This window comes from Caloenas nicobarica, chromosome 14 (assembly GCF_036013445.1).
Source record: "Caloenas nicobarica isolate bCalNic1 chromosome 14, bCalNic1.hap1, whole genome shotgun sequence".
Classification (NCBI taxonomy): domain Eukaryota; kingdom Metazoa; phylum Chordata; class Aves; order Columbiformes; family Columbidae; genus Caloenas; species Caloenas nicobarica.
In genome coordinates, this window is record NC_088258.1 from 11352963 (window position 1) to 11377546 (window position 24584).

The 24584-nt window shown below is 44.4% G+C and overlaps 3 protein-coding genes across 4 annotated transcripts in view; 2 read left to right on the plus strand and 1 right to left on the minus strand.

The window, feature by feature from the left end:
• CARHSP1 (calcium regulated heat stable protein 1) overlaps positions 1-11527 on the plus strand; it is a 33515-nt gene extending 21988 nt beyond the window's left edge. Inside the window, exon 4 of the mRNA XM_065644873.1 lies at positions 10187-11527. Coding sequence (XP_065500945.1) covers positions 10187-10349 — 163 coding nt within the window. The 3' untranslated portion in view covers positions 10350-11527. The remainder of the gene's footprint in view (positions 1-10186) is intronic.
• Positions 11528-13038: 1511 nt separating this feature from the next.
• Positions 13039-19748, minus strand: PMM2 (phosphomannomutase 2). Its single transcript, XM_065645026.1, has 8 exons — positions 19654-19748; positions 19197-19308; positions 18162-18238; positions 17131-17222; positions 16303-16402; positions 16005-16080; positions 14752-14867; positions 13039-13809 (listed from the first exon to the last, which is right to left on the minus strand). Exons 1-8 carry the CDS (start codon positions 19717-19719, stop codon positions 13705-13707), a joined length of 744 nt encoding a protein of 247 aa, XP_065501098.1. The 5' UTR covers positions 19720-19748; the 3' UTR covers positions 13039-13704.
• Positions 19749-19791: 43 nt separating this feature from the next.
• TMEM186 (transmembrane protein 186) lies at positions 19792-23275 on the plus strand. 2 transcript variants are annotated; one of them, XM_065645024.1, is made up of 2 exons: positions 19792-19842; positions 20780-23275. In XM_065645024.1, the coding sequence occupies exons 1-2, from the start codon at positions 19834-19836 to the stop codon at positions 21515-21517; spliced, it is 747 nt and encodes a 248-aa protein (XP_065501096.1). In that variant the 5' UTR covers positions 19792-19833; the 3' UTR covers positions 21518-23275. The 2 variants fall into 2 exon arrangements, with proteins under 2 accessions (XP_065501096.1, XP_065501097.1); XM_065645025.1 differs by having other exon boundaries at positions 19827-19842; positions 20785-23275.
• Positions 23276-24584: the final 1309 nt, after the last annotated feature.

Genomic DNA, 24584 nt, shown 5'->3' on the forward strand with positions numbered 1-24584 from the left:
TTAAGATTGCTCAATGTTTATTTTCCAATAACCTCTTTTACATCTATCACCGGCTTTTAGTCCGCCTGTTGTTTACAATATTAAAGCTGTGTAATCTTTATTTGTTGTTTGGAGTGGTTATCCAGTGATAAGTCAACACAAGCCTTACCAGAATTATTCATGTTGCCCCAGCTGTCTTTCCTGCTTTTGTGTATATAGCACATGTCCTTGGAGAAAGGAGCACACTGGTTGTCTTCCAGTTTTCTGAAATGTTACTGCATGATGGGTGTTGGCAAGTGAAAGCTTTTTAGGAGTTGTGGGTGCAAATGTGCTGAGTGGTCTGTCTTAGGTCTTCAACCCAAGAAAATGTTACTTAATATCTTCTTTTTCTTTCATCTAATACCAATGCACAACTTCTCCGTATTTCCTGAATAACTTAAAAATAACATTTCTTATATCACAATTAAAAAATGTAACTGTGAACATCTAGTCTGACCTATACAGTTACTGATCAACAAGGGTTTAGTTAAAACAGCCCTCTCATAGAAACATGAATTCTCAGCCTTCTAATGAGTTACTTCTAAAGAACTGTCTATTTTCAGCCCTGTTTTTTCTCTACATTTTCTCTTCCAATTAGTTCAGTAATATTTTCTTCAGTTATGCCCAGTTAACCCTTTTAAAACCCGAGAGATGACCTCCTCTGCTGGAGGTACACCTGTGCCTTTCTGGCAGATCCTTTATCCAACTCACTCTTAGCAATTTGAGTGCTGGGGTTCCACTGCTTCCCTGGGCAATCTCTTCCTGTAAGTAACAGACCTGGCTCTTAATTGTTTCTGATATTTAACTGACATCTCCCTTGCTTTCAATATAGCCCTCCACTCCTCCTTCCCCCTCCACAGCAGGTAAATGATGCCTTTTCTCTTAAAGCCTGTCATGTATGTGTTCAAAGACTGTTTTCCTTTCTCTTTCAGAAACATTTTAGCAAGCTTAGTTCATATTAATTTTGTAGGACTGAAGGATGTGCTTTATGCAACTTTTCTAGACTCAGTTCTGCTCCTTTGAAGCCAACAGGATTTTTTTTTTTTCCTATGGAACCAGGACCGGGCCACTGTTTTAAATGTTTCTTGCGTAGGTACTATCTCAGAACTTAAATTCAAAAATAGCTGATGTTTCTCCCTCAGCCTGTTAGTAAAAAGTGCTAGTATTGAAGTGCTGAAGGTTTCGGCACGTTGTGTTCTTTAATTACTCTGTGTGCATTTGAACTGTTGAAAACAGCTTTTACTGCTAGAGGATGATGGTATCACTGTCTTAATTCTGCTGCAAGGCAGTAATGGAAAGACAAATTAATAATGCCTATCATTTCAGTTTATTTCACCGTGAATTTGAAACATTGCTCTTTATTAATGGGAATTGCTTATTGCAGCAGCATTCTGTAACCATCACTGTGGCTCAGGGGACTCCAATGACTCTGGTTTGCGTTGTGTGAGTTTTGAGATGTTGCTTGTGTTTATCACGCGATTCTTTCCTACCTATTTTACTCAGTCAAACCTGAATGTGAGAGAGACATCAATCTGTTCACTGTCTTGGTGCCGTATAGGGATCCACATGCGAAATGAAGGGGATTGTTTCTCCTGAATCAGTTTTGCCTCGAGGCTTGGATTGCAGGAACACGGATGAAATGGTTCCCCAGTTTGGATTCAGTGAGATAGATTGTTCCTCTGTGTTCATCACTGAGCTGTGATGATCTGTGGAGGTTTGGAGCATTGGGACCAGCTGCCTATCTTGCAGATTAATATGATTTTAAACATAAAAATTTGAGGAATTAATTTTCTCTTCCCTAAGCTTTGGGGAGCTGTAAGGTTACACTTCAATGAAAATGTCTTCTGTAGAATGGGATGTCTGTTTCCCATAGCTTTCCATTTATTTTTGTAAGATAATACACTTAGCATGTGTTTCTATTTCCATAAGTGAGCATTAGCCTAAAAATAAGGTCAAATATATGTGGAATTCAAAAACTTCTTCATTTGGAATCTGCAAAATTTTAAATTTCAGTATCTGTGTAAGAGTTTAAGGTGAATCTGTGCATGGGGACATATTTTATGAGGGGAACTTGCAGCAAAACTGTGTTGCTGTGAAGCTGGACTTGTCAGATGTGGGTAGTGATACAGTATAAGAAATACCAGTTTGAAATGCACATTTTAAAGGTGTCTTTGTCTGTTTCAATGAGTGGCTCTGAAGACTGCAGAGAAGATTTCATAGAATCATAGAATGTCCTGAGTCGGAAGGGACCCACAAGGGTCATCAAGTCCAACTCCTGTCCCTGCGCAGGACAACTGATTTGGTTTGGGTTTTGGTAGCACCTGTGTGGAGCCAGTTCTCCTTTTTAACTGATTAGGTACAAATGTACAAGAAGGTACGGTTAACCAGGGCAGCCTGGAGTTCTCTGGAAACGCTGACACTGGTGGGTGGTCACATCTCCTTTTGAGCTGTCCTGACACGGCAGGTAGGGCCGTGGTGGCAGCTCTGGTGACAGTCACCGTGGGTGATGGCAGTGCCTTCTTGGGTCGGTCTGTGGGTGAAGCATCTGTGGCTGAAACCCTGAACCGCGACAGCGTTGCCACTGGAGACGGGCAGATTGGAGCCCTCTCACGCTCCGACCAAGTGGACGCTCCTGCTGGGAGACACGAGCCCAGCGCGGCAAGGACGTTGTCACACCCCTGCCAGCAGCCGAAGGTGACAGCCACGGGCTCACCGCTGTGTTCTGCACAGTGAGTCCTGCCTCCTCGTCTTTACAGCAAATGCTGCTTCTCAAGTGGGTGTGAACAATTGTGTTATATAGCTCATTGAATGTGGTGAGATTTTGTTTTTCTCAGTTTAATACTTTGCCCTTCTCCCAAACAGAAAACAAAATGTGCTTGCTAGTGGCAAGTGTAAAACCCTAGCTGGCAAGCGTGGAGATGGAGGAGTTGCTGAGATGCTAATTCCAGATAATAGCTCTGGAAAGCTGGAAGCAAAGGCAAATTCATTTGTCTGGAGTGAAATTTTTAAAAAGCCCCTAATTACTTTTTTTAGTAGTGACATGTACTGTTAGCGCTTTCATTTCCAGCAGCCTGTATCATGATCCACTCTCACCAAATTGATCATGTTAGTGTAGCATCAGCGCTGGGAGCTGTATCCTCGATATCTTACATCCTCTGCTGTTGTTCATAGTGGGAGTAAGTCAGCACTTACAAATAGGAGCTGGTTTGGAGTTACTGAGATGTGATGGCTCCGGTGGGTTTGGTTTCACTCTCCTGCCACTCTTCCTGCAGAGCTGGCAGGTTTCTGGGGAGAAGACGGGGGATCTCTGAGGGGTGAGGTCCCCCACCTTGTGCTGGGGGCGTTCTCATCAGCTTGCCTTGCAAAAGGGTCCGTGGGGGGAGATGGGCTGTAGGTGCCTGTAGTGGCAAAGCAAGCGCTGTGCTTTAGAGCACTGCGTAAGAATCCCACTCTTCTGCTTTCCCAGTGTGTTTGGGAGTGGGCACATGATGGAAACTCTCTGAGCTTTTGCGTTTGATCGGGATTTGGCCCAAAGCCTGCATAGCTGCAAGGGCAAGGCAAGGAGGTCGTTCGCTGGAGAGCGGTGACGAATGAATGACCACACTCTTCTTTTTTTAAAGATTTGATTTTGCAAAAGCAGCTAATTTAATGGAACAGAAAGAACGTGTGCAGTGCTTGTGGGTTTTCTGCAGTTTGCTTGTACTTGGCTCTGAAGGGGAAAATGCTGCATTGCAGAGGCCTCCGGGCTGCCCGTCAGGCTTGTTCCCGACCCTGTGCTCAGCGATGGCTTTGGAGAACTGATGCTGTGCTCCCCCTGGATGTCGACACGCGGCACCCTTGGGTCCCTGGAGAGATCCTGAGTTTGCTGTGCTTTGCTTGTGTGTTGTGTTGTGATCTTGGGGGAGGATGCTTATAGTGCCTGTGCCTCAGGGGTGCTGAGCAGAACAGAAGTGGTCTCTCAGTGAGCCCCCGGGTGGGATACGGTCTCATTCTGCTGTTGCATCCCAGTTTTTGGCCCTGCTGGAGATGTACTGTCGGCCACATCTTCCTGCAGGGAGGAACCCAGCTGCATCCCGCTGTGCTGAGGAGCTGGCTCTGAGCTTTTCATGTCCATGGAGAGATCATCTTTTCACGCTCCTTTCTTTCTCCTGATTTTCTGCCGGATCACTATGTTTACTGCAAAGCATTAATGCCACATCTCTTCTTCTGGCTATTCTGTGATGCTGTTCTGGTGGACTGTAACAATATGGTTGGAAATTAGCTCATAATTCTAAACAAACTGAGCTGAATCTGAGCTGAGAGAAAGAACCTTTCCGGCCTCTCTGCCTTTTCTGTGAACCAGCAGCAGAAGAGTTTCTGCTGTCCACAACTGACTGCTCTGAAGCCAAATCTGAGCGTTCTTATTTCCTTCAAAATACTTTAAACACTTGATGAGTTACCTGCTTTGGGCTGCACACTTCCTTCCTGATGTGCTCCCTTTCTGGTGCCTTGCTGCATCTGTTAAGTGTCTGAAATACGTAGATTATCCGGGGTAGAGAGGAGGAGAGGCAGCAGAACACTAGATCTTACTCGAGGGGGGTTGGAAGTGAATAGAACACAAATAGCCTTTTCGTAAGGGTTCCTCACAAGCCCCAGTTGGCTCAGAAGGCTCACATGTCACAGTGGTGCATGCAGGAGAGCCAGCTTGCTGCAGTCATGATTGTATTGTAGCAAAATCTGCCCAGAATCTTCACCTAAATGATATAAACTGTAACAGGTTAAAGGCAAGACTTACACTCTACCTGCATATCTACAGTGGGCATTGTAGATGACTGTGGCCACCTGGGGATGGAGGTTCTTTGTGGTTTGTGAGCACAGGACACAACTGGCTGGGCTTCAGTTTCCAGATGCAGACGGTAGGTGTTATTGTGACAGGATCCAGACTGGATGCTTGCACGAACATGCATCTTCCGTACCTCTGACTGAGTCCACATAGGCATCCTTAGGAAGCTCCGCTCTGGTGACCACTGGTGTCTTCCTCATGGTGCGTGGTGTGCTGCCTGGTGTCGAACTAGCTGCTGAAAATAGAGATAGAGCCATAGAGTTCATTACTCTGTCATGTTCTGCTGTTTAATAAAAATAGGGGTGTCCTGGGAGGTGTGTCGAGGTGTTAAATGAGCTTTAAGGAGCCCACAAGATACTACAGCCCGTTGATCCATTGCAGGCTTGTTGACCAGCAAGGCTCCGAATTCACTGCAAATTCTTGTTCAAAAATGTTTCCATGTGACTTAATCTGTGTCCCATGGGGTTTAACTAGAGTCCTGGTATATGAATAGCAGCTGTGAGAAGGAAGAACTACAACATTCCTTATTTAGGTAATTTCCTAATAACCTCCCAGTTCCCTAAAAATAGTACAGGATAAAATGCTCCACTGTACCAGACTGGTGCTGAGCTGGGAAATGGGAGTTGCTGGATAGTCTAAAGCTCACTCTATTGTGTCTCACTCTGACACTAACGTCAGGAGAGCATTCCCTATTTTTAGCTGAATTTGTTGAAGTGTCTTAAAGTTCCTGGATATATAGATACCCATGATACTGAATAGAACATGCATGCCAATCTCTTAAATAGCAGTGAAAATCTCTACCTTCCTCTAGATCAACATTTAATATATAGTTAGGGTAAAAGTAAAGAATACAGATCTAAAAATATTTAATCAATATATTACGTCAAAAAGCCCATGTTTAACTTCCTCTACCAAATTATCCAGGTAACTTGTATATCGAGTGGCTGTGGTAGGCTGAATCTGTTCCAAGATCTCCGTTCCCTTGCTCTGATCTTTCCCAGTTCATTCCTCTCCTTAGGCAATTGTTTCCTGCTGGAAGATCTTTCTGCAGCTTTGTGTTGAGCTCCGCCTCCAGTGCCACACCATCTCATCACCTTTCCAATGCCATTATATTGTTCTTTCTTGACACCACCAGCAGTGCCGCACAATCTGGATGTTGTTTGTTCCTGCTTCTAAGCATCACGTAGTGATAACAGTGCCGGAGTAAGTCTGCATCTGTCCCAGAGCAGCATTTGGTGGGCAAACACCATGCTGGGAGCACTGTTCACAAACAGGTTTACTCCAGCTGCAAACTAAGACCTTTGTCCTCTCACTTTTCATGTGCACTCGGGGCAATGGGTTAATAATCTCATAATCAGTAGGCACCAAGAGTAACTGGTAGTCAGAAAGCTGCAGGAAAGAAAAGAATATTTGATCTGTGGCAGAAACATTGGAAGGCCAGAAGCAGAAAATGGAATTTGACCCGTTTGCGCGGCCACCACCTTTCCAGACAGCCGTGCAAAGAACAGGCCTGGTCTTGATGAACTAAGGTCACCTCAGCCATCAAGGGAAGAAATAAGACAAACTAGGGATGAGAAGAAGCTGTATTGGGGTTGAATGAGGTTTTTATCACGAGCTTCAGTCTCTTGTAGTCTTAGTTTGGATAAGGAAAGAAACCAAGAAGGAATCTGACACTGTCAGCATAGTGCTCGGTCCTGTAAGAAATGCTTTCTGGGGGAGAAAAGTGCCTTTCTGGGTGTGCGCATTTGAGGGCTGATGTGATCTGCGTAGAAGAAGGAACAGGAGTAATTAACCTCATGATTCAAGCATAAGAAATTTGCATTAGCAAATGGTTTTTTTTGCTTTTTTTCCTGCGCAGAGCAGGGGCTGTAGACAGTAACTACTCCAACCAGTTGTCTAACGGGTGCTGAGGGCTGCCGTGGCTCTTGGTGACAGCTGAGAGTGTGTCCTCCAGCCTGGGGCAGACCCTTTGCATTTTCTCTCCTTGACTGCAGCCTGCCGTTCATTAGTCATATCGTGTCTGTGTGTGCAACGATTCACTTGTTCTTAATTTCTTGAAAAGCCAGGACCGCTTTGGTCACCAGTACACCTACAACTCCTTTCTTACCAGAACACATCCTGCTATATATTAATATTTAAACTTAAACCAAACTCACCCCAACAAAACTCCTGTCTTTTTTAACACTCAAGCTGTCCTTCCTCACTTGAATTTGAGTATTCAAGTGATAACTACTTTATCTCTGTTCTTCAGGAGCTTAAAACACTGCCTTGGTGTATTGGCATGTCTCTGGTGCTTCAGGAGATGGTGCGAAGCCACTTTCCTTGTGCATTAATCATACCTGCTGATATCTTTTGCAGATTTCAAATGTTTATTTTGCTAACTGCATCTCATCCTGTTTTACAGGAGCTTTTAAAGAACATGTAGGGTTCCTGTTCATTAAAAAAACCTTTCAGGCAAGCATGAGATCCCTTCCTGGGCAGGGCATCCGTTTCGTTTCATGCCTGCAAAGCGGTGCCTGAGCTCACCGCTCGCTGCGCGTGTTGCTCTGCTGTGCAGGAACCAGAGGCGATACCTGCGTGCTGGAGTGGGCAGCTGGGATGGCAAGAGGAGATGCTGCTTTAGTTCCAGCAGCTGAAACACCGTCCACAGCTGGTCCCAGTGCTCAGGGCCACATGAAGAAACGTTTCATTATGACTTGTTCCAGTGGCTCAGCTGTACCTGGAGACTTTCTGCTTCGGCTTGTATTGTCCATGTTCGTTACATCTGAGCTCCTGCTCTCTGTGTTTTGCGAGTCCCATATTCCTTTGCACAGATGGAATGTCTGTGCTGTATTGCCTTCCACTGAAAGATGCTACCTTGCTCAGGTGGGACTGACATCCTGCGTGGGTTGTGTTGTGAGTTACTGCTCATGGCAACGTGGTTTTAGCTCAATAGCAACATTTTTTTTAGCAACAAGGGGTTTGAGTGAGAAAGACTGTCACTTTTTTACATGACATTCCTGTTTTCACTCATGCTTTGACCCTCTCATGTCTCTTCTTGGGGCTTCGTGTCCACTTGTCAGGCGCTGAGACAGCACAAGTAGCATCTTCTCACCCTTGCTTGAAATCCTGTTTCAAAGTCAGGGTAAGCTGCACAGAATTTGCTGGCAAATTCTTTTGGCAGTAAAAAAGGCAAATTAATCTCTGCTCCAGAAAGGGCAGCAAGTGTTGGGTGTGCAACCCCTTCACACCTAAAGAAATCTTAAATCTGTTAGAAATGGGGAAGGTGGGGTGTAAATGAAGGGGACAGTCACAGCCAGAATCTGGATGTGGAGGCTTGAATATTCTGCCTAGTGTGGTGCAGGGCTGGGCTGACAGGTTGGCGTGGAGACTTTGGAGGTAAATAAAGGTCAGTTGGATCAGCCTGCATGGGGAGGAAAGGGCTGTCAGGTCTGATGAAGGAGGCTTTATCTTGACTTTTCTGTAAATGCTTTTCCTACCTTCAGTTTACCTTTTCCCAGACACTGCTCTGAAGAGTTCAGCTTAGGACGTGCCTTCTTGGGTCTGAGTGCCGCGGTTGGAGGCAGCTCTGGAGTGGGGGTTAACCCAGGGAAATAAGGTCTGAAGGACATATGTTTGAAGTCACAGGATTTGGGAACGCCTTTAACTCGTCGTAGCAGGTTTTAGATCCATATTTAGATACAGGAGCGTTTTCAGTATCATGTTGATACCATCAGTTAGCGAACAATGGACTTTTCTTCCAGATTTCCCGTGGGAGAAGTTATAATTTCTGGGTCAGTTTTAGCTTCCCTTGTACACGCCTGCTCACCCCGTTCTCATCCCTGAGCCCAGGCTGCTCCTGCCCAGCCACAGCCCCATGCGCCCGCTCCCGGAGCAGCAGCTGCCGTGCACAGGTCAGGGGGGAGCAGAAGCTGAGACAGCCCTTAGAGGGGGGCGAGGCTGTGCAGGAGGGGGGGCTGAAGCAGTTTTGCAGAACTGGGGGGAGAGGCAAAATCTGATGTGAAGTTGCAACCGGCAGTAAAGACCAGCGTGTTTAACTCCTGTTGGTCCTGCCGGTCTTTCCTGCAATAGAAAAGCCGTAGCAATGATGGTTCGCAAGACAAGAGGGGATATGAAGGGCACTGCTAAAATCTTAGGTCCCTGCAATAACAGAAACATTTGTGGGGTAAAATTCCTGGGTGGTGCGAGTATGGTCTCAGTATGTTCTCAGTGAAGCTAAGTAACAAACCCAATGTTCTTTATCTGTTCACAAATACAAATGCTGCTGAGAAACACTGAAAAAAACCTCAAACAACAAGAAGTCTAGAACCTAGGTTGGCAGAAAAGGGGAACTTGAGCGCGGGATTGAGTAGTTATATTTAAAGAAAAGTGAACTAGCATCCTTTCTGCTGCCAGGCAGTCATGGCAATGCAGGTTGGAAGGCATCTCTGCCTGTTTTCGTGGCACGTGCTGGGATTTTTATTAAACTTTCCTCCTGAACACAGCAGTAGAAGCAAGGAAGGCTGTTACCCTTTGCTGTTCTCTGTTTCATCAGTACCTAGTTGTGGACAGGAGGTGATGGCGCTTTTGCCATTCCCCACTGTTTCCAGGTAAGGACTCGCAGGCAGTAACAAACTTCATCGTGCTGGGAGGGGCTGGGCGGGAGCGGCTCTTGGAAATCTTCTGGCGGTGTGTGTGGTGTAATGCGTCAGGGTCACAGAACTCTCTTTTTTCACAGCAAGTAATTTTAAAAGGTTCAACACTGTGTCATACTTGGGCTCTTTTTTTTTTGGGGGGCTCTTTTCCATACCTCGGGTGAACTATGTTATGGTGGAGTAACCTAAAAGTAAGATCAATGACTGACGTGGTACAATTCTTTTTTTTTTTAAAAAAAAAAAAAAAAAAGGCGGGGGAAAAAAGCTTCAGAAGCTTGAGAGGAGGGAGCGGGGGGAGGGAAGGTGGGAAATCCACTTCCTATAGTTTAAAAACGCAACCCCCCCAAAAGAAGCACTGGAGAGTGTCAGCCCTGCCCTCTAGTGCTGCCAGAGAGTGTTGCCCAAGACCAGGCTCAACTGGGTATTTTTTAAGGCATATTAGAGTGTGGGGGTTTTGTGTTTATTTTTGTGTGTTAGTTTGGTTTTTTTAGGGGGGTGGGGATGTTTATAGTGTTTTCATAGGATTTTTCTGCAAGACAACCAAAATCAACCTCAAGCTTTGGTGGATCATGGGCTCTATAAAAAGAACCCAAAGTATCTTGAGCAGCCAAGATAATCATTATGATAAAAATGTAAACAAAAGGGTAAGAGCAATGCAAAAGGGTAAGAGTTTTTATGTCATTTATGATTAACTGCAGCTTCCTCTCCGCAGTATCGAGGGCGAGTACGTTCCTGTGGCGGGCGACGAGGTCACCTACAAGATGTGCACCATCCCTCCGAAGAACGAGAAGCTGCAGGCGGTGGAGGTGGTGATCACCCACCTGGCTCCGGGGACCAAGCACGAGACCTGGTCGGGGCACGTGGTCAGTTCCTGAGGTGTCCCCGCGGTGCCACCTGCGCCGTCACTGCTCAACAACCGCCTGCAGGGACCTGTCCTAAGAGTATTTTATGTGTTGTGCGGGGAGGAAGTACTGCATTGTCAATAAAGCAGAAGCAGGCTGAAATTACCATTTTTACAGCTGGCCTGAAAGGAGAAAAAAAAAAAAAAAAGGCAATTCAAATGCTAATGAAAAAAAAACTAGCGTAACGTGTTTACCAAAACCGTATTTTAAAGAGACCTTGTTTGTGTGCTTGGTGAAGCGGGGGGAAGGTTTGGTTTTTCTTTTATCTTGTGAACTGATTCCAGTAGCTGCCCAGGGGAGCTGGGAAGAGGTTGGAGGAGGGCGAGAGAGCTCTCCTAGCGCAGACAGCCGTGGCAGCCGCACGGCGCCCAGGCCCCGAGCTGCTCCCTGGAGCTGCTCTTCTGCAAGGGCTGGAGCACGTTATTGCTGATAACAGCGCCCGGATGCCGCGGCTTGCGAGAGAGCGGCTCGCTGCTGCCGTTTGTTTTCCTCGTGGAACGAAGTTCACAAACGGAGCAGCAGCCGCGGGGTGGAGAATCTCCATCTGGTGCTCACGCTCCGCTGGCTGCGCTGGGCGCCCTCCGTGTGCATGGTTTGCTAACGGCGTGTCTGCATATGGGTGGAGCATTGTGGTTTTAAAGCCTCAGTTGTTTGTGAATTTACTTAGGTGCCTTGATGGTTGATTAGCAACAGATTTTATAGGCCAGTATTAAAATAAGAAAAAAAAAAAAAAGGAAAACAACCCAAAATTAAAGAAAAAAAAAGCCTCAAGGTAAGTGGTAGAAAGCTGTAAAGTAGTAGATACTTCATAGCCTCTGACTGTGTCTGAATTTAGACAAAGCTGAAGCTTACCTTCTTGATTGCATATAGCTGAATGTCTGCCGTGGTGTTCCACTGGGCAGGCAGCGTAACTGTACTTCCGAAATGCACGTTTTATGCTGTTCAGATGAGCGTGTATAAAATACTGTGCGAGTTACTTAATAGGCTCAGCTGCCCGATTCTGCAGCTGTTTCCCTGGACAACTTGCTTGGTAGCATGTGATATGGCCACCCGTGCCCTGACTCTGCAAGATTTCTTGTAGCTGTAGTGTAACTGAATTAGTTCTGTACCTGTTTGCCTTTCACATTTTTTTTTTTTTAATGAAGCGGTCTTTTTTCCTCTGTTATGTTCCTAACAGTGGATTTTTATTGACTTTGCAAATAAAAAAAAATAAGGCATGATATGCTTCTGTTAATTGTGTGAAACAGTAGAACTTCAGTTGCCTATTTGCAGATTAAACAACAGGCACTCACTGTCATGATGTGTCTTAAGACATGGGGAAAGCACAGGTGGATAGAGGTCAGTAACAGCTGCCGTGGCTCGTTTTACCTGTATTACACTGTACTGCATGAGAATGACCAGCCTGTAGCCAGGTTTTGGTTTTTTATCAACTGTAAGGCTTAGTAGTGGTGGATTTAACACACTCCAGCTTCTTGGAGTATCACATGCTGCTTCCTTTGCAAGATGTGCGACCATTATAATGCCTTAATATTTGTCTTCAGTCTGAACTCTGGTGTTGGTGATGATTAGCATTGGAGAAGAATGCAGCCGCCTGAACATGCACACCTGTATGATGGGATTTTAAAGTTTGGGTTTTTTTTAAAGCATTGTAATATCAACTCACTGGCATTACCAGAACAATTAGGCAGCAATGTAGCAAGTTTTTTAGCTGCTTAATAGGTTAATGTATAGTATTACTACTAATGATTAATATTTAATATCAGTTGTTATTTATATGAACATAGAGGAGGAACAGAGAGGCATAGCATAGCCTGGTGATTTCAGCTGAAACCCAGGGAAGGCCAGAACGCTTCAGAAGGGGTTCCTGAGACAGAGCAGCCCGTGTTCGAAACTGCTGCAGCGAAGCTTTAGCCCGGCATCGGGGAGCAGGACCACGCGGGGCTGCTGGAAGCAGGAGGGATCGTACCAGCTCACACTGTGAGATGGCAGCAAGGCACCGGGCACTGTCGGTTGCTTTGCTGTCCCTTTTCTCCCCTCAGAGACAGACTGTTTGCTTCTCAATTGTTGGTATGTGAGGCAGAAGACAAACCTCAGCTGTTGGCGACGGCTGTGCAGGACCAGAAAGCTTTTAAAGGCTGAACATACCCAGGTACGTGCAAAGAGCTGGTTGTATTTGAGGCTGAAAACACATCAGGGTTTGGTCCTGCACAGGATGTTTTGCACAGGTAACTTTCTGCAAATACAGGAAACAATTGTGCATTAAGTAACCAAATAATCAGATATTTCACACACACGTGCAGCCAAAGCAGCAGCTATTAAAATCTGCCCATCTTTACAGAGCCTTCCTGTGCTGCAGGTGGTCCTGCTCCAGTTTGCTCCCATTACAATGGTTGAGGCTGAATTACTCTATGGAAGTTGGCACATGAGGAGGGTGTTACAAGATAGTTCTGATGCATCACAGCTACCCCGCCTTTTTTTTCTAAGCCCTTTTGGGGAGTTTGGTTTGTACACAAAGGTTGCATTCTCCCCTTTTTTACTGCATAAGTATCACAAAGTTGGAATTGGAAAGATTCAAGTCAATATTTTTTTTGTAAAGACAGGCAGCATATAACAGATCTGCTTTACATATTTTATTTGCCAAAATGACAAATTGAAATAGTAATTTTTCAAGATAAAAATAAGCTGTTCATACACAACATTACTTTCCTAATGCCAGATAAGAAAAGTAATATTAACTGTTACACTGATTATTGTGCTTCAACTTGAATTTTAATCAAAATGTTTTTCTTAGTACTAAAAATCTCATCTACCCTTAATGCCTTAACAGGAAAATCAGAAATGTAATTTTGCTACTATGCTCAAGTTGTTTTAACTGATTTTTTTCAATGATTTTTTAGATTTAGAAACAGTATGCAAAAAGTCTAGGTACCATGAACCGTCCTGTGCATTGGCATTACAGCGGTGCTGAGGTCACTTGAGCAGCTGTTGGTCCAGCCTTCCCAGGGGTGCTGGACTCAATGCACCTTCTGGAACATGTGTGAGGTCAGGGACTGCTGGCTCTGTTCTACCTTCCCACACCCAGGAAGAAATAAAACCTGCCTCTTTTACTCATCTTCCAGTTTTAAACAAGAAAAGTCCAACTGTCTTCCAATTCATGTCTCTATAGCATAAGGTAGTATTTTAAGAAAACCTCTAAAATGTTCATCTTTTCAATAGCAGCTTCCCATCTGTAATGACTGATCAATTATGGAAAACAATACAGAATGAAGGAAGAAGTTTTGAGTTAAGGTGTCTTAACCATTTCGTAAGTATGAATTCCCTAAGTATTTTATTTAAAAAATAGCTCTTCACAGATTCTTCTTGTATCCTGGGGCGATGTGACGCTGTGGCCTTCTGTCCTGGAGTCTGTGAAAATTTCATAGTCATTCCCTCCCTGAAAACAGAGAGGAAAAAAGCAGAAGAGGATTTAATGTTATTTAGCTTAACCTAGAGTCAAAGCCTTGGGGTGGAAAAGGGACACACAAAGGAAATTCTGAAGAGAAGGGAGATAACACAGTCATGTCTCAGATGTCTTCCAGTAAGCTAAACACTTGCAAACTACCATTTGGAGATTTTGCATAATGTGTTTGTAGCACACCTGTGCTGCAGCTGCTGCTGAACACCACAAATGCTTGTGAGAGATGTCTTGACCTGCATGTCAGCATTGGAAATGAGACAGCAGAGCTCTCAGTATAGGCTTAGCTATGTTTTCAGTGTGGTACAGCAATCCAGTATTGACTTTTCAAAATTTAAAGCTTGTATTTTTCATATAAAACTTGGCGGGTTTACATTTATAAAACTATAAAGTTCTTTGTCACTTACAGTATTTTCAGAAGGCTCTGAATCCGCCTCCAGAGCTGTTTAGCTCGCTCCAATGACTAGGGACAGGGATTCTATATAATTTCAGTTTCTCAGTGTGGAGACAGAGGGCTTGGCAAAGGAACAGTATTAAATTCAATGGAAAATAAATACATTTAATAATCACCAGCCAACAATAAGCATCTGTCTACAATAACCAAACGGAACAATGAGTTCTATATAGCCGTGTCACCTAGGTTATTAACATAATTACAGAAGTTCAATTTATAAATATATTCCAGTATTCAGTCTGTCAAGAACACTGTGTTCACTTCAGAGAATAGAGAAAAATCTGTGCTCAGGGCTATCTCCCGGCATTATGCTGACCAGTATTGCACAGCCAGTTAAACACTGACACATGTTCACATTTATATTCTGACTTCAATTTTTGTCAGGCACAAGGCAATTGGTTAGAACCCACAGTGCTCGTGGTTTAAAACAGAAATTCTGAAATGTATATACAAACCAATATACTCACTGGCATAGTCTTATCTCCAAAGAAATAAATAGTCTTGTACCCATCGTTGGCAACGATCCCTAAGCAGTACCTCTTATCCCAGCCGTCTGGGAACACATCGAAGCTTATCTGGCCTCCTAGGAAAGACGTGAACCAAGGAAACTTTGTTTTAGTGTAACAATACATTTCTGAGGGGAGAGTAAGTGTGTAAAAACTAAACTGGGTAAGATTTTTGGTCAAGGGAGCTTTGCAGAAGTCACAGAAATGTTATGAGACCCTGGAGTTAAGTCTTACAAATACAGAAAGTGGTTTATGGGGTATTAGTTATTACAGTTGTGGTTTACAGATTATTATTTACCCATTAAACAAATATAAAAGGCTTTGTATATTCCCAAACACCGCTCTCTAAAAACACTCAACCTTTTTAAAAAAAGTTACATTTAATCTCTTTATTCTAAGAAAGAAACTACATAAATGAATACAGCTGTTGGTGTATGTACAGCCATGAAGTCTTAGTCAAAATATTTTCTAAAACTTTCAGAATAGAAAAAGGAGGAAATCAGCCTTTTTAACACAGCCTAACAGGACAACTGTTCCAGTTCCAAATCCTTGGACTTTACCAATATGTAACAACATGATTCCCAGTTGAAGCGGGTGTCAAAAAGGTATTTACAACATGCTTTAGCTATATTGAAGTTCATTTCTGCCTTTGTGTTTCAATACCACAGCGCTAATGGCCACCACACTTTCTTATAATTCTGAAAAATAATAATGTGGTAATATACTGGGAGGGAGGAGAAAAAAAGGCATGGAAAATTAATTCCTTCTGATTATTTTTTAAACTTGCGCTTGCTTTTGGATTCTTCTTTCCTTCCTCCCACACAATGCAGCTACACAACTGAAGAACCAAGGGCTACTGGAACAGTACTGACATAGTATTTCTGATCAAAATTGATTCGCGGCAACAACTCTGACTAATCGGAAGCATATAATATGTTTCAAAATGAGCAGAATCAGTCACACAACTGACATTAAATGACAACGAACTGATGACAAGCCATGAAGTTCTCTTTGTTGATGGATTTCAATTAAAATGTACCAAATGAAAGCCTAAGAGGAAAAAGAGGCTTAGTCTTGCATGCAGTGCCTGCAACCACCCCCAGAGAAACAACTGTCACATAAATGAGATAGGATATGTCATGCCCATAAGAGGATATGATTTAAGAGAAATTTAAATGACATTATTTTAAAATGGAATTTTATAAATGTGATACCTATAGAAAATGTGAGGCCTTTTCCCGCAAATTCTCTTTGTAAATCAGCTACAAATTTCTCTCTTATATGTTCCTTCTGTTTAAAAAAAAAAACAAGAACAAACCAACAAACGAAAACCAAACATCAGTTACACACTGTGTTAATTCATCAATAAAAAGATAACCCCCCAAAAATACCACATGGAAAGGATTAAAATGAAAAAAATTGCACAAAGTATAAAAGCTTTTTAAAAATCATAACCTGGCCATAACTGCCTTTTCCAGAAGAGCTGGATAGGTTTCAAGAGTTGAAACTCACTTTATCAAGTTCATAGAACTCAATTCGTTCTTCCTGGCTGCAGCTTCTTCCAATGGGGGACACATTTAACATCCCGTTTCGGAACTCAATAAAAGTGCCCCTGAAAAAGAATTGATGAATGAGACACAGAATAGATGAAAAATTGCTCAAAATGCTGAATATCACAAAGAACTTTCATTTAATTCCGAAGACAATGGGAACCAGATGTCTCCTTCAGCCTCTCACCGTACACATAAAGAACAATGTGCAGGAACCAATACCTCTGGCATCAAGGAGTCTTTTGGACTTTTATTTGAATCTGGCAACATCATCATCCTTACTGACTTGTCCAAGTATGTTTGGTTTAAAAAGTGTTACTGGAGCATCCTGTCAACCCCGTTCTCAGACCCCAACAGGCTAATGTGTCAGGTTTGGGGTGAAGCAGCAACATTTAGAGCAATCTTGGCCGTGTTTCCAGCCAGGCTCACATGTGGTATGTATTAATGTCTTGAGCAGCTGCAGCCTCACATGTCACACAGCACTGATCTCCCTGCATGCTTCTCATCTCTGGAAAACATTATGCTGCTGAATTCCAAACATGTCAAGGAAATACTCCTACTTCAAAACTGAACTTCCTTCCCTCTTAAATAAAAATGCTCAATCAGTATTTCAAATGCTGTGCTCTGGTTGGGACCTTGTCTTTGTACGCATGGATTGAGCTCTGTTTCATGTATGCACTGTTCCTAAACCAGAAATTATTCATTTTGTGCTGAGCAGCCTGCTTTACATACTGATGCTCAACTCTAGCACAAAGAATATAGTGACACTGAGACGCATGTACGCACATACCTTTTCTTTGGTAGTTTAATCTTCGCAATATAACTCAGGCAGTAGTTAATTAGATCTTGAAGTATGTCCTCACCCAGGTGACCCTGAATGTTCTAACAAAATAAATACCATTCAACCAAGGGTCCAGAACTTGAGATTCTAAAAACAAGTCACGTGGAAAACACAGATAGTGCATAATCAGGCATGGTCAACACCACAAAGACATGTGCCTTCAGTAACTAACTCTTGGTGCACACATGGTACCAACTAACAGCTCTCATTTCTTTTCTTTTTTTTTTAACTGTATTACCAAACTGTCATTGAATATGCTCCCTGCTAGTACCTGCTTCAGAAGGAAACAGTGTGGGCCCAATAGAGCAGACCTAAACAAAAAAGTTGCAGTTAACGTCTACTGTAGCCAAGAAATGGAGATGGTTACTGGAGTAAGCTGGAAACCACTACTCAAGTCAGCAATTTCAGCCAGGTTCTCTTTAAAAGAGAATTTAAATTACAATTAAAAAATTAAACTTTTTAATCTCCATTACTTATGTTGAACTGATGAAGGGTATCTAGAATCAGTTGTACATTTATATTATTTATCTTCTAGCTTATGCAACATACCAGAATGCGCACTCTGAATTAACACTAAAAAGCAGCTACCAGAGATCTACGAGACACTTCCTGAACCCTAAGGCCCAATAGCCATCAGGTATGAAACACCGTATCCCATAGGACCTCCAGCAGGAGAGGGCTTGGCCACGTTTGCTATGGATAAGCTGAGGGAAAGGCTGTTCCAGGATTTTCACTACTCTTACTCAATCAGACACTCCAGGCTCCAATAGCTTTTGGTTTTGAGAACACTCCAAAGAATAAAGCTTAAGGTGAAGTTTGTCATTACATGAATCAGAGCACCAGGATGATCTGTTACAGAAGTAACACATGAAAATAGCAGCAATTCTGGCCTTAGAAAGGTGATTATAGAGGACTGCACTGTGGCAACAAAGCTAAACCTTGTTTAGAAAATTCCTCTTTACTGGAAATTTCACACTTACCTGCTTGCTCAAGAATTTCCCATCTTTGTATGCTACAAGACCATTTTCTGGAAAAACGTAGTCAAATTTTTCAACCACTGTAACCAAACAAAAAGACAGTGACTTTTAATTTCCCCCGTATGTTTAATGCAGAGTTGTATTATGCATAAGTTAACATACAGTAAACATTAGATCATAAAGCATGAAAGATTCAGCAGCATAACATCGAGCACAAGATCAAAACCACTCCCATTTCTCTCCAAGACTAACACACACCTCAAATCACACAGAAGTCTTTCAGTTAAGTTACCTGTATTTTTTGCTTAAAGGCTCTTCCTCTCCTGCAAATACATCTCTGCATTAAATATAAGGAATTGACTGAACACCTTAAATATTACAAAAACCTGGCACACAGCCTGGCTAGAGAGCAAATCAAATACTACTATTACAGGTTTGTTTTATCAGTGTCACTAATCTACAGCAAACGTCCAAGAGTTGTGAGAATCCTACTCCAATGCAAGATGATACAGCACTCTGGAGAGCGCTTGTAAGCCACACCAATTCTGAATTATCTCAGCATTACTGAAGGCTTCAGCTATGTAAAGAGCATTAAAGAGTCTTTTGTGCAGAAAAGGAAATGCCTCTCAAAGGACTAAAGCAAGAGTTCATCTCTGCATCGTAACCCCACAGTTAATGCAATCAGACCCTTCAGGGATGAGCTCGACAACTGGAGCAGCCGACACGTGCATATGTTACCTACATAACTCCATTTTAAAAAGACGTTAAAACGCTTTCCTAAGGTACAGTCAGGATTTCACAACTAGTAATCAGTAATGAGACACCGAGATATCTGTATAATGCGAACACAGGCTGCGGTTTCTAAATGCCTGTAAACAGCTTTTCACAGATTGAGCGCAACACAACCAAACCAGGAAACAGGTCAACGGCAAGGAAGGACAATGGACAGGGAGGGATTAACCTACACGCAACCACCGCAGCTTCCCCGTGAGCAGCTGATGCAGGGGGCTGCCCAGCCGCTGTCCCTGCCGTCCTTACCGTCCTCGCCCAGCTGCTCCTTGATCTTCTCAAAATCCGACCCACCCACGACCCCAACCTTCACCTTCTGCCGCAGCCGCTGCAGGAACGCGGCCATGTCCGCTGTGATCTTCTGCGTTCCGAAAGAAAAGAATCAGACCGTCAGCATCCTTACCATGAGACCAGCACCTCTAGCTCGCAATAATATTTAAAAACCAGCCGTATTGTGCGGAACTGTAAAAAAAAGGAGGATTTTTTTGCCTTTAACGGCAAAGCCAAGGCGCGCACCGAGCAGCACGGAGCAGCCCCCGATGTGCCTACACATCCTGAAACACACCCAGCGGCCCTCAAGCAAAACCGCGCCCGTTCGGTGCCGAAACGCTCTCCGCGCCCGAGCCGCGGCTGCCGGCACGAACCGACCGCTCGGGGCCGGCAATGCCGGGCGGGCACGCCCCGGCCCCGCCGCCCCGGGACTGGCCTGTCGCGGCGCGGTGAGGGTGCCGTCCACGTCGAACAGGCAAAGCGCGCCGGGCCGCGCCGCCATGGCCCCGCCGGGAACGCAGCCGGACGGGGGCCGCGCGCCCGCCGCGGGGCACGCCGGGAAGCGGGACGTGCCGGCCCCTCCCGCCGCGCGGCGGTTGGACGTGGCGGCGCAGCCATGGCGGCGGTAAGCGGGGCGGGCGGCGGCTCCGGGCGGGGAGGCTGTGCCGCGGGAGCCGGGACATGGCGACCCGCCGGGGGACGGGCCGTCCCTTCCACGGTGAGCGGTGCCGCCCGTGGGGCGCCGGCAGCGCGGCTGGGCCGCCAGCGGCCGCCTCAGCGTGGAGAGGGGCAGTCCGCGCGCGGCGCCTGACGGCCGAGTAACGGCCGTGGGGGTCACGCGCGGCGCCCACCGGCCGGTAACGGCCCGGGAGGGTCAGGCCGCTCCCCGCGGGAGCCGGAGCCGGGCTCGGGGCTGGGAGGGCGCCGGAGGAAGCGGCGCGTTCGTTCCTCTGCCGGCGCGGGGGCCGCAGTGGCGGCGTCCCCGGGCCCGAGTCGGTGGGCGCCGGCGCCCGCTGGGCTGCGCGGCCCGGTACAGGCGCGGCCGGCAGCGCGGGCGTGGGGCAGCGCAGCCGTTCCCTTTCTCCTCTCCCGGGCTCTGCACGTTCCTGATGTCCAGTCCCTCTCGGTGTTTCGCTCTCCTCCCTGGTATAGTGCTCCGTCGTCTTTTTTGTTTCCCTGAAACAGTTTTTTAAGTGGTTGTGTAAAGTTTCGCTATTTGACCGGCTGGCAGGCCCACGTTCTCTTACCCCCCTCCTTAGAAGCCACCTGTAGAGCTGGTGTGTTCACCTGGAGGTTGCTCAGAAAAAGAGGGCAGCATGGGGTGCCGTAGGGTTACACAGCTGACTGGCATCATGGTGTCATCAGAAGTATTTTCCCTCCTCATCTGTGGGGAGGGCTGCAAGCCAGTCCTCTAACATAGAACTAGTCTTAAGTATAAGGTTACAGCGAGCTGGGATGGGCAGGCTTACGCTGTCTTCAGGTGCCTAAGGAGCAGACGCTGAGCTGAATGCGATTAGGTTATGAAGACTCAAATGATGACCTGTGGGAATATTTCTTTGTAGGCCAGGCTCTGCAGGATTAGGACTAAAGTCTGCATGCCACCTTCTTTTGGGAGATGTCCACAAAACAAGCTCTGGACGAGGTCATGGAAAAAGGACGATGCTCGCCCACCATGTTTTTTTGGTACATGGGAGCGTTTGCAGTCACAAAACTGGCAAATTAATGCTGTTAATAATTATCTTGGGAGACAGCGAGTGCCGTGTGTGTGTTTGTGCCATTCGGACCCTGCTGCTGCAGTCCGCCCAAAGGCTGCGGATGAGAAGACAGAAGAGTTCAAACTGGTCTACAGGTTCCCGGGGATCAAGTACTGCAGGGTGCTCTCCAGGCTGAAGCTGTTGCAGACTGCCACCACTGCCCTCACGCTGCCGCCCATCTGCTACCTCTACCTGCACGACCAGGTTTCTCAGAATATCCTCTTTTATACAACTGGCCTTGCGCTCTTTGCTGGTGCAATGTTGTATGGTATGAGCTACTTTTTCAGGCGTATTATTGGATTAATCTACTTAAATGAGACTGGCTGTACTGTCAAAGTGGCCCACTTGACGTTTTGGGGAAGACGGAATGACATTTGCTGTCCCATAGAGACAGTGATGACTTTGGATGAAATTGGAGATAGCAAAGGCGAGCTCCTTCACCAGTTCAAACGGTATAATAGTAAAGAAGTTTTATATTTTACGATCAAGTTTGGCCAGATTATAGACAGACAGAAGTTTACTCAAATATTTGGAGACCTTGAGTGACACAGCAGCTAATTTCCAGTGATTTTCCTTGTTGGTTGCTCATTGTGCTTATTCTTTAGTGAAGTTTAATTCATTTACCAAACTGACATAGTACATACTTCTGCCACTTTCCTGCACAAAGCCTGCTGGTGAGTGCATGCAGTGTGTAAGTAGAAACGGTAAAGAACGATCTGCTGGATTCAGTGTCTTTGCAGCTTGTTAAAGGTGTGAGCAGCCTCTCGTCCCTGTCAGATGCAGTGATGTACATGGTGCGTTGTCACCAGCAGTTCTGGGTCTAAACTGCCCTACTCGGAAGGTCAGCTGGCCTCCTGGGTGGTTTTGGAACAGGAAAAACTCTGGAAGTGAAATGCAGTAACTCTGCCAGTGCATCCTCACTTTAAATTCATTGCTGCTTTTAGCAAATTTTAGGTTGGCCAGGAAGCTGACTCTTGAAATTAGAACTTGTTTCATGCATACATATGACCAATAATGCTGGATGTCAGAGATCACACTCGTGCATTAATGGAATGGAGGTAACTGGGAAGAGCGGTCTGTAGTGCTGAGTAAGGTGTGGGGGCTCTCCTGGCAGGGTCCTCCAGGATGTGAACATAACTGGGCAAAACAAGGGTGCACGTTGCAAGACACATTGACGGTTCAGCTGTAAGGGTAAGTCAGAGACTGGGCCAGCATTTCAGGAGCCTCTCCTAGAAATTGCCTCAACTACGGTGCTGTGAATGACAGGGACAATCTGTGATCCTTCGTTCAGTTTGGATCTTATTGCTCATCAGTTTGGAATTACTTGTCCTTCTTTGCATATATTAATATTTGGTTTGTATGTACGAATGCCATTTAATTAATGCTGTAACATTTGAGTTGCAAAAACTTCAGTAAATGTTACCAAAATTCTCTTAAACTGTGTGAATTAAGCAGTCTTCTGTGAAGATTACCTTATAGCCTGGGAAAGAAGTCATCTCTGTCCCTTGATGTGTGTACTAATTTGGGCATATTCTAACATCAAAAGTTCTGTTGCCAAATACTCTTTCCACTCCGTACTCCATCTGGGTTTACCTAAAATGAAAAAAAGGTAAGGCACCTAAAAGCTCTGGTGAATTAAGGCTGAAAATGTGTACTTTGTATTCTGTTGAACTTGGAGGGTTGATCACCTCAGCATCTGTGTCTGTGAGGGACAGTGGTCTTGTTTTGTGGTGTTAGTACGATTCCTCTTTTTCCAAACCCAAAACCTCAGCAGGATGAGGTGCAGGATTTAAACCCAAGAAAGAATGAAACCTGATCACTTGTAACAGCTAAAACTTTTTTTTGAATTGTCAGAAGCAAGTTAACTCTTTGCACTGCTCTTCTAGCTGTTATTTCATTTGAAACAATGGCAAAGCAACTGACCCTCACCAACAGAGAAACTTGGTGTGTTCTTTTCTCTGTTTCTTCCTCATGCGTATTGAAACCTCTGTCTCTTGGTGGATCTGCAGATGCAGGTAAGGAAAACTGCCATTTAAGTGCATGGATAACCCTGATTTACTGTTTATTCATGTTGAACTTTTCCTGATGGGGGCTGATAGCGTGTGGTACAGCAATAGCAAAAGGAAAAGAGAAATGTTCCTTGGCTTAAATGCTAAGGCAGCAAAATCCAGTGCACTCTATGCATACAGCATGTTTTCTGTAGGCTTGTCTTCATAAGAATATATTTAACATGCACTAATGATTCCATTTAGGTCTGTATTAGGTGTAAAGTAAGAAGTCCAGGGAAGTTCAATTATAAATATTTTATTTAAGAATACAGATTACACATGAGATGTCATTTTTTATGAATCTGTGTACAGTTACTAGTTACACCATGAAGTGTAGTTAAGTATTTGTTTAAACATTTATTTGGCACTGTCCACAGTATGCTGTAAACAATATTAACTTTATATGCTTCAGCTGCACTGCTTTCTATGTATTCTCTAACATGACTTCATCAACATGTTGTACACAATTATACAGTTACTGAGTGTCAGTAAAAATTATAAAAACACCTAGAGTATTCATAATAAAAGTGAAGATGTGGTAAGACTTCGAATTACTGGACCTTTGCTTCTGTAAAAGTGTACGAGACTTGCTAGAGACACTTACTACAACTACTGCACTGATATGTTGAACAAACTAATTCCCAAAATGCTGCCAAATACAGTTCTCAGTTTGACTTTCCTCTTGCTGACAACATGCTTACAAGGACAGCGATGACAATGAGGTTTTGTTGAACACCAATTCACCAGTCCCTCCCCCGGATTTCTACAACCTCTATTCAAAACCCTGCTCAAGTTCTGACCAGCTGGTACCAGAATTCTGGTTTCTGCAGAGAGGTTTACAGAAATCCCATAATTTTTAATCTAGCAGAAGTGAGAGTACTTGAGCAGCACTCAAAAAAAAAAAAAAAAAAGGGAAAACCATGATTAACACTTCTCAAAGCAGGTAAGAAATGTTTCACATGTTGGTAGCTGTATTAACCCTGTAAATCTTTTAACTGCTCTGTTTCTTATTATGTACTTTAATATTGTGCTCAGATCCTGATAGGGCAACTGCAAGGTCCATTGTGGTCCCTAGTTTTTTGGTGCACAACAGGAAGTTAAACTTAGCAAAATCCAGATGCTTGCTAGCCAACAAAAAGAAAAAAATAAAAGGCACCAGACCTAGTTCAGGTCAGCCTTAAGCAAACAGCAAAGAGAACATAGTAAAGAGACATCCAAAACAATTCTCTGAAGAGAAACAAATTAACAAACTGACACTTTCTGGTCCTGTGGCTTTCTGGATCTCTGAAGTATCAATGACTTCCAAGTCACTATCAGAACAAAAATAGAATTTGCATTATAAATGTGCAATCAGGACTAGGCCTTCACTGTAGTGGCTCTGATGTCAGGTTATGGCTAAGGTCAAGCAATTCTACTGTAGTTTTACAAAATACCTCAAGTATTCAGGTGGAACTTGTAATAGATAAATTAATGGCTATTGTGTGTTATGGGCAAACACATACCATTCTCTAAGCTTTGTCAAATTACATACTTCAGGGTATAGCTTTTCTCTGTACAAGTCTGAC

What these genes read in the sequence shown, in the direction of transcription:
- PMM2 (XM_065645026.1), bottom strand. Translation starts at nt 19,719, where the DNA reads ATGGCGGCGCGGCCCGGCGCGCTTTGCCTGTTCGACGTGGACGGCACC. An exon ending in GGAAATTCTTGAGCAAGCAG is followed by an intron (nt 17,223 to 18,161) that starts GTAAGTGTGAAA and finishes TTATTTTGTTAG; the next exon opens with AACATTCAGGGTCACCTGGG. An exon ending in AGGCCTCACATTTTCTATAG is followed by an intron (nt 14,868 to 16,004) that starts GTATCACATTTA and finishes CGTCTTTCCTAG; the next exon opens with GAGGCCAGATAAGCTTCGAT.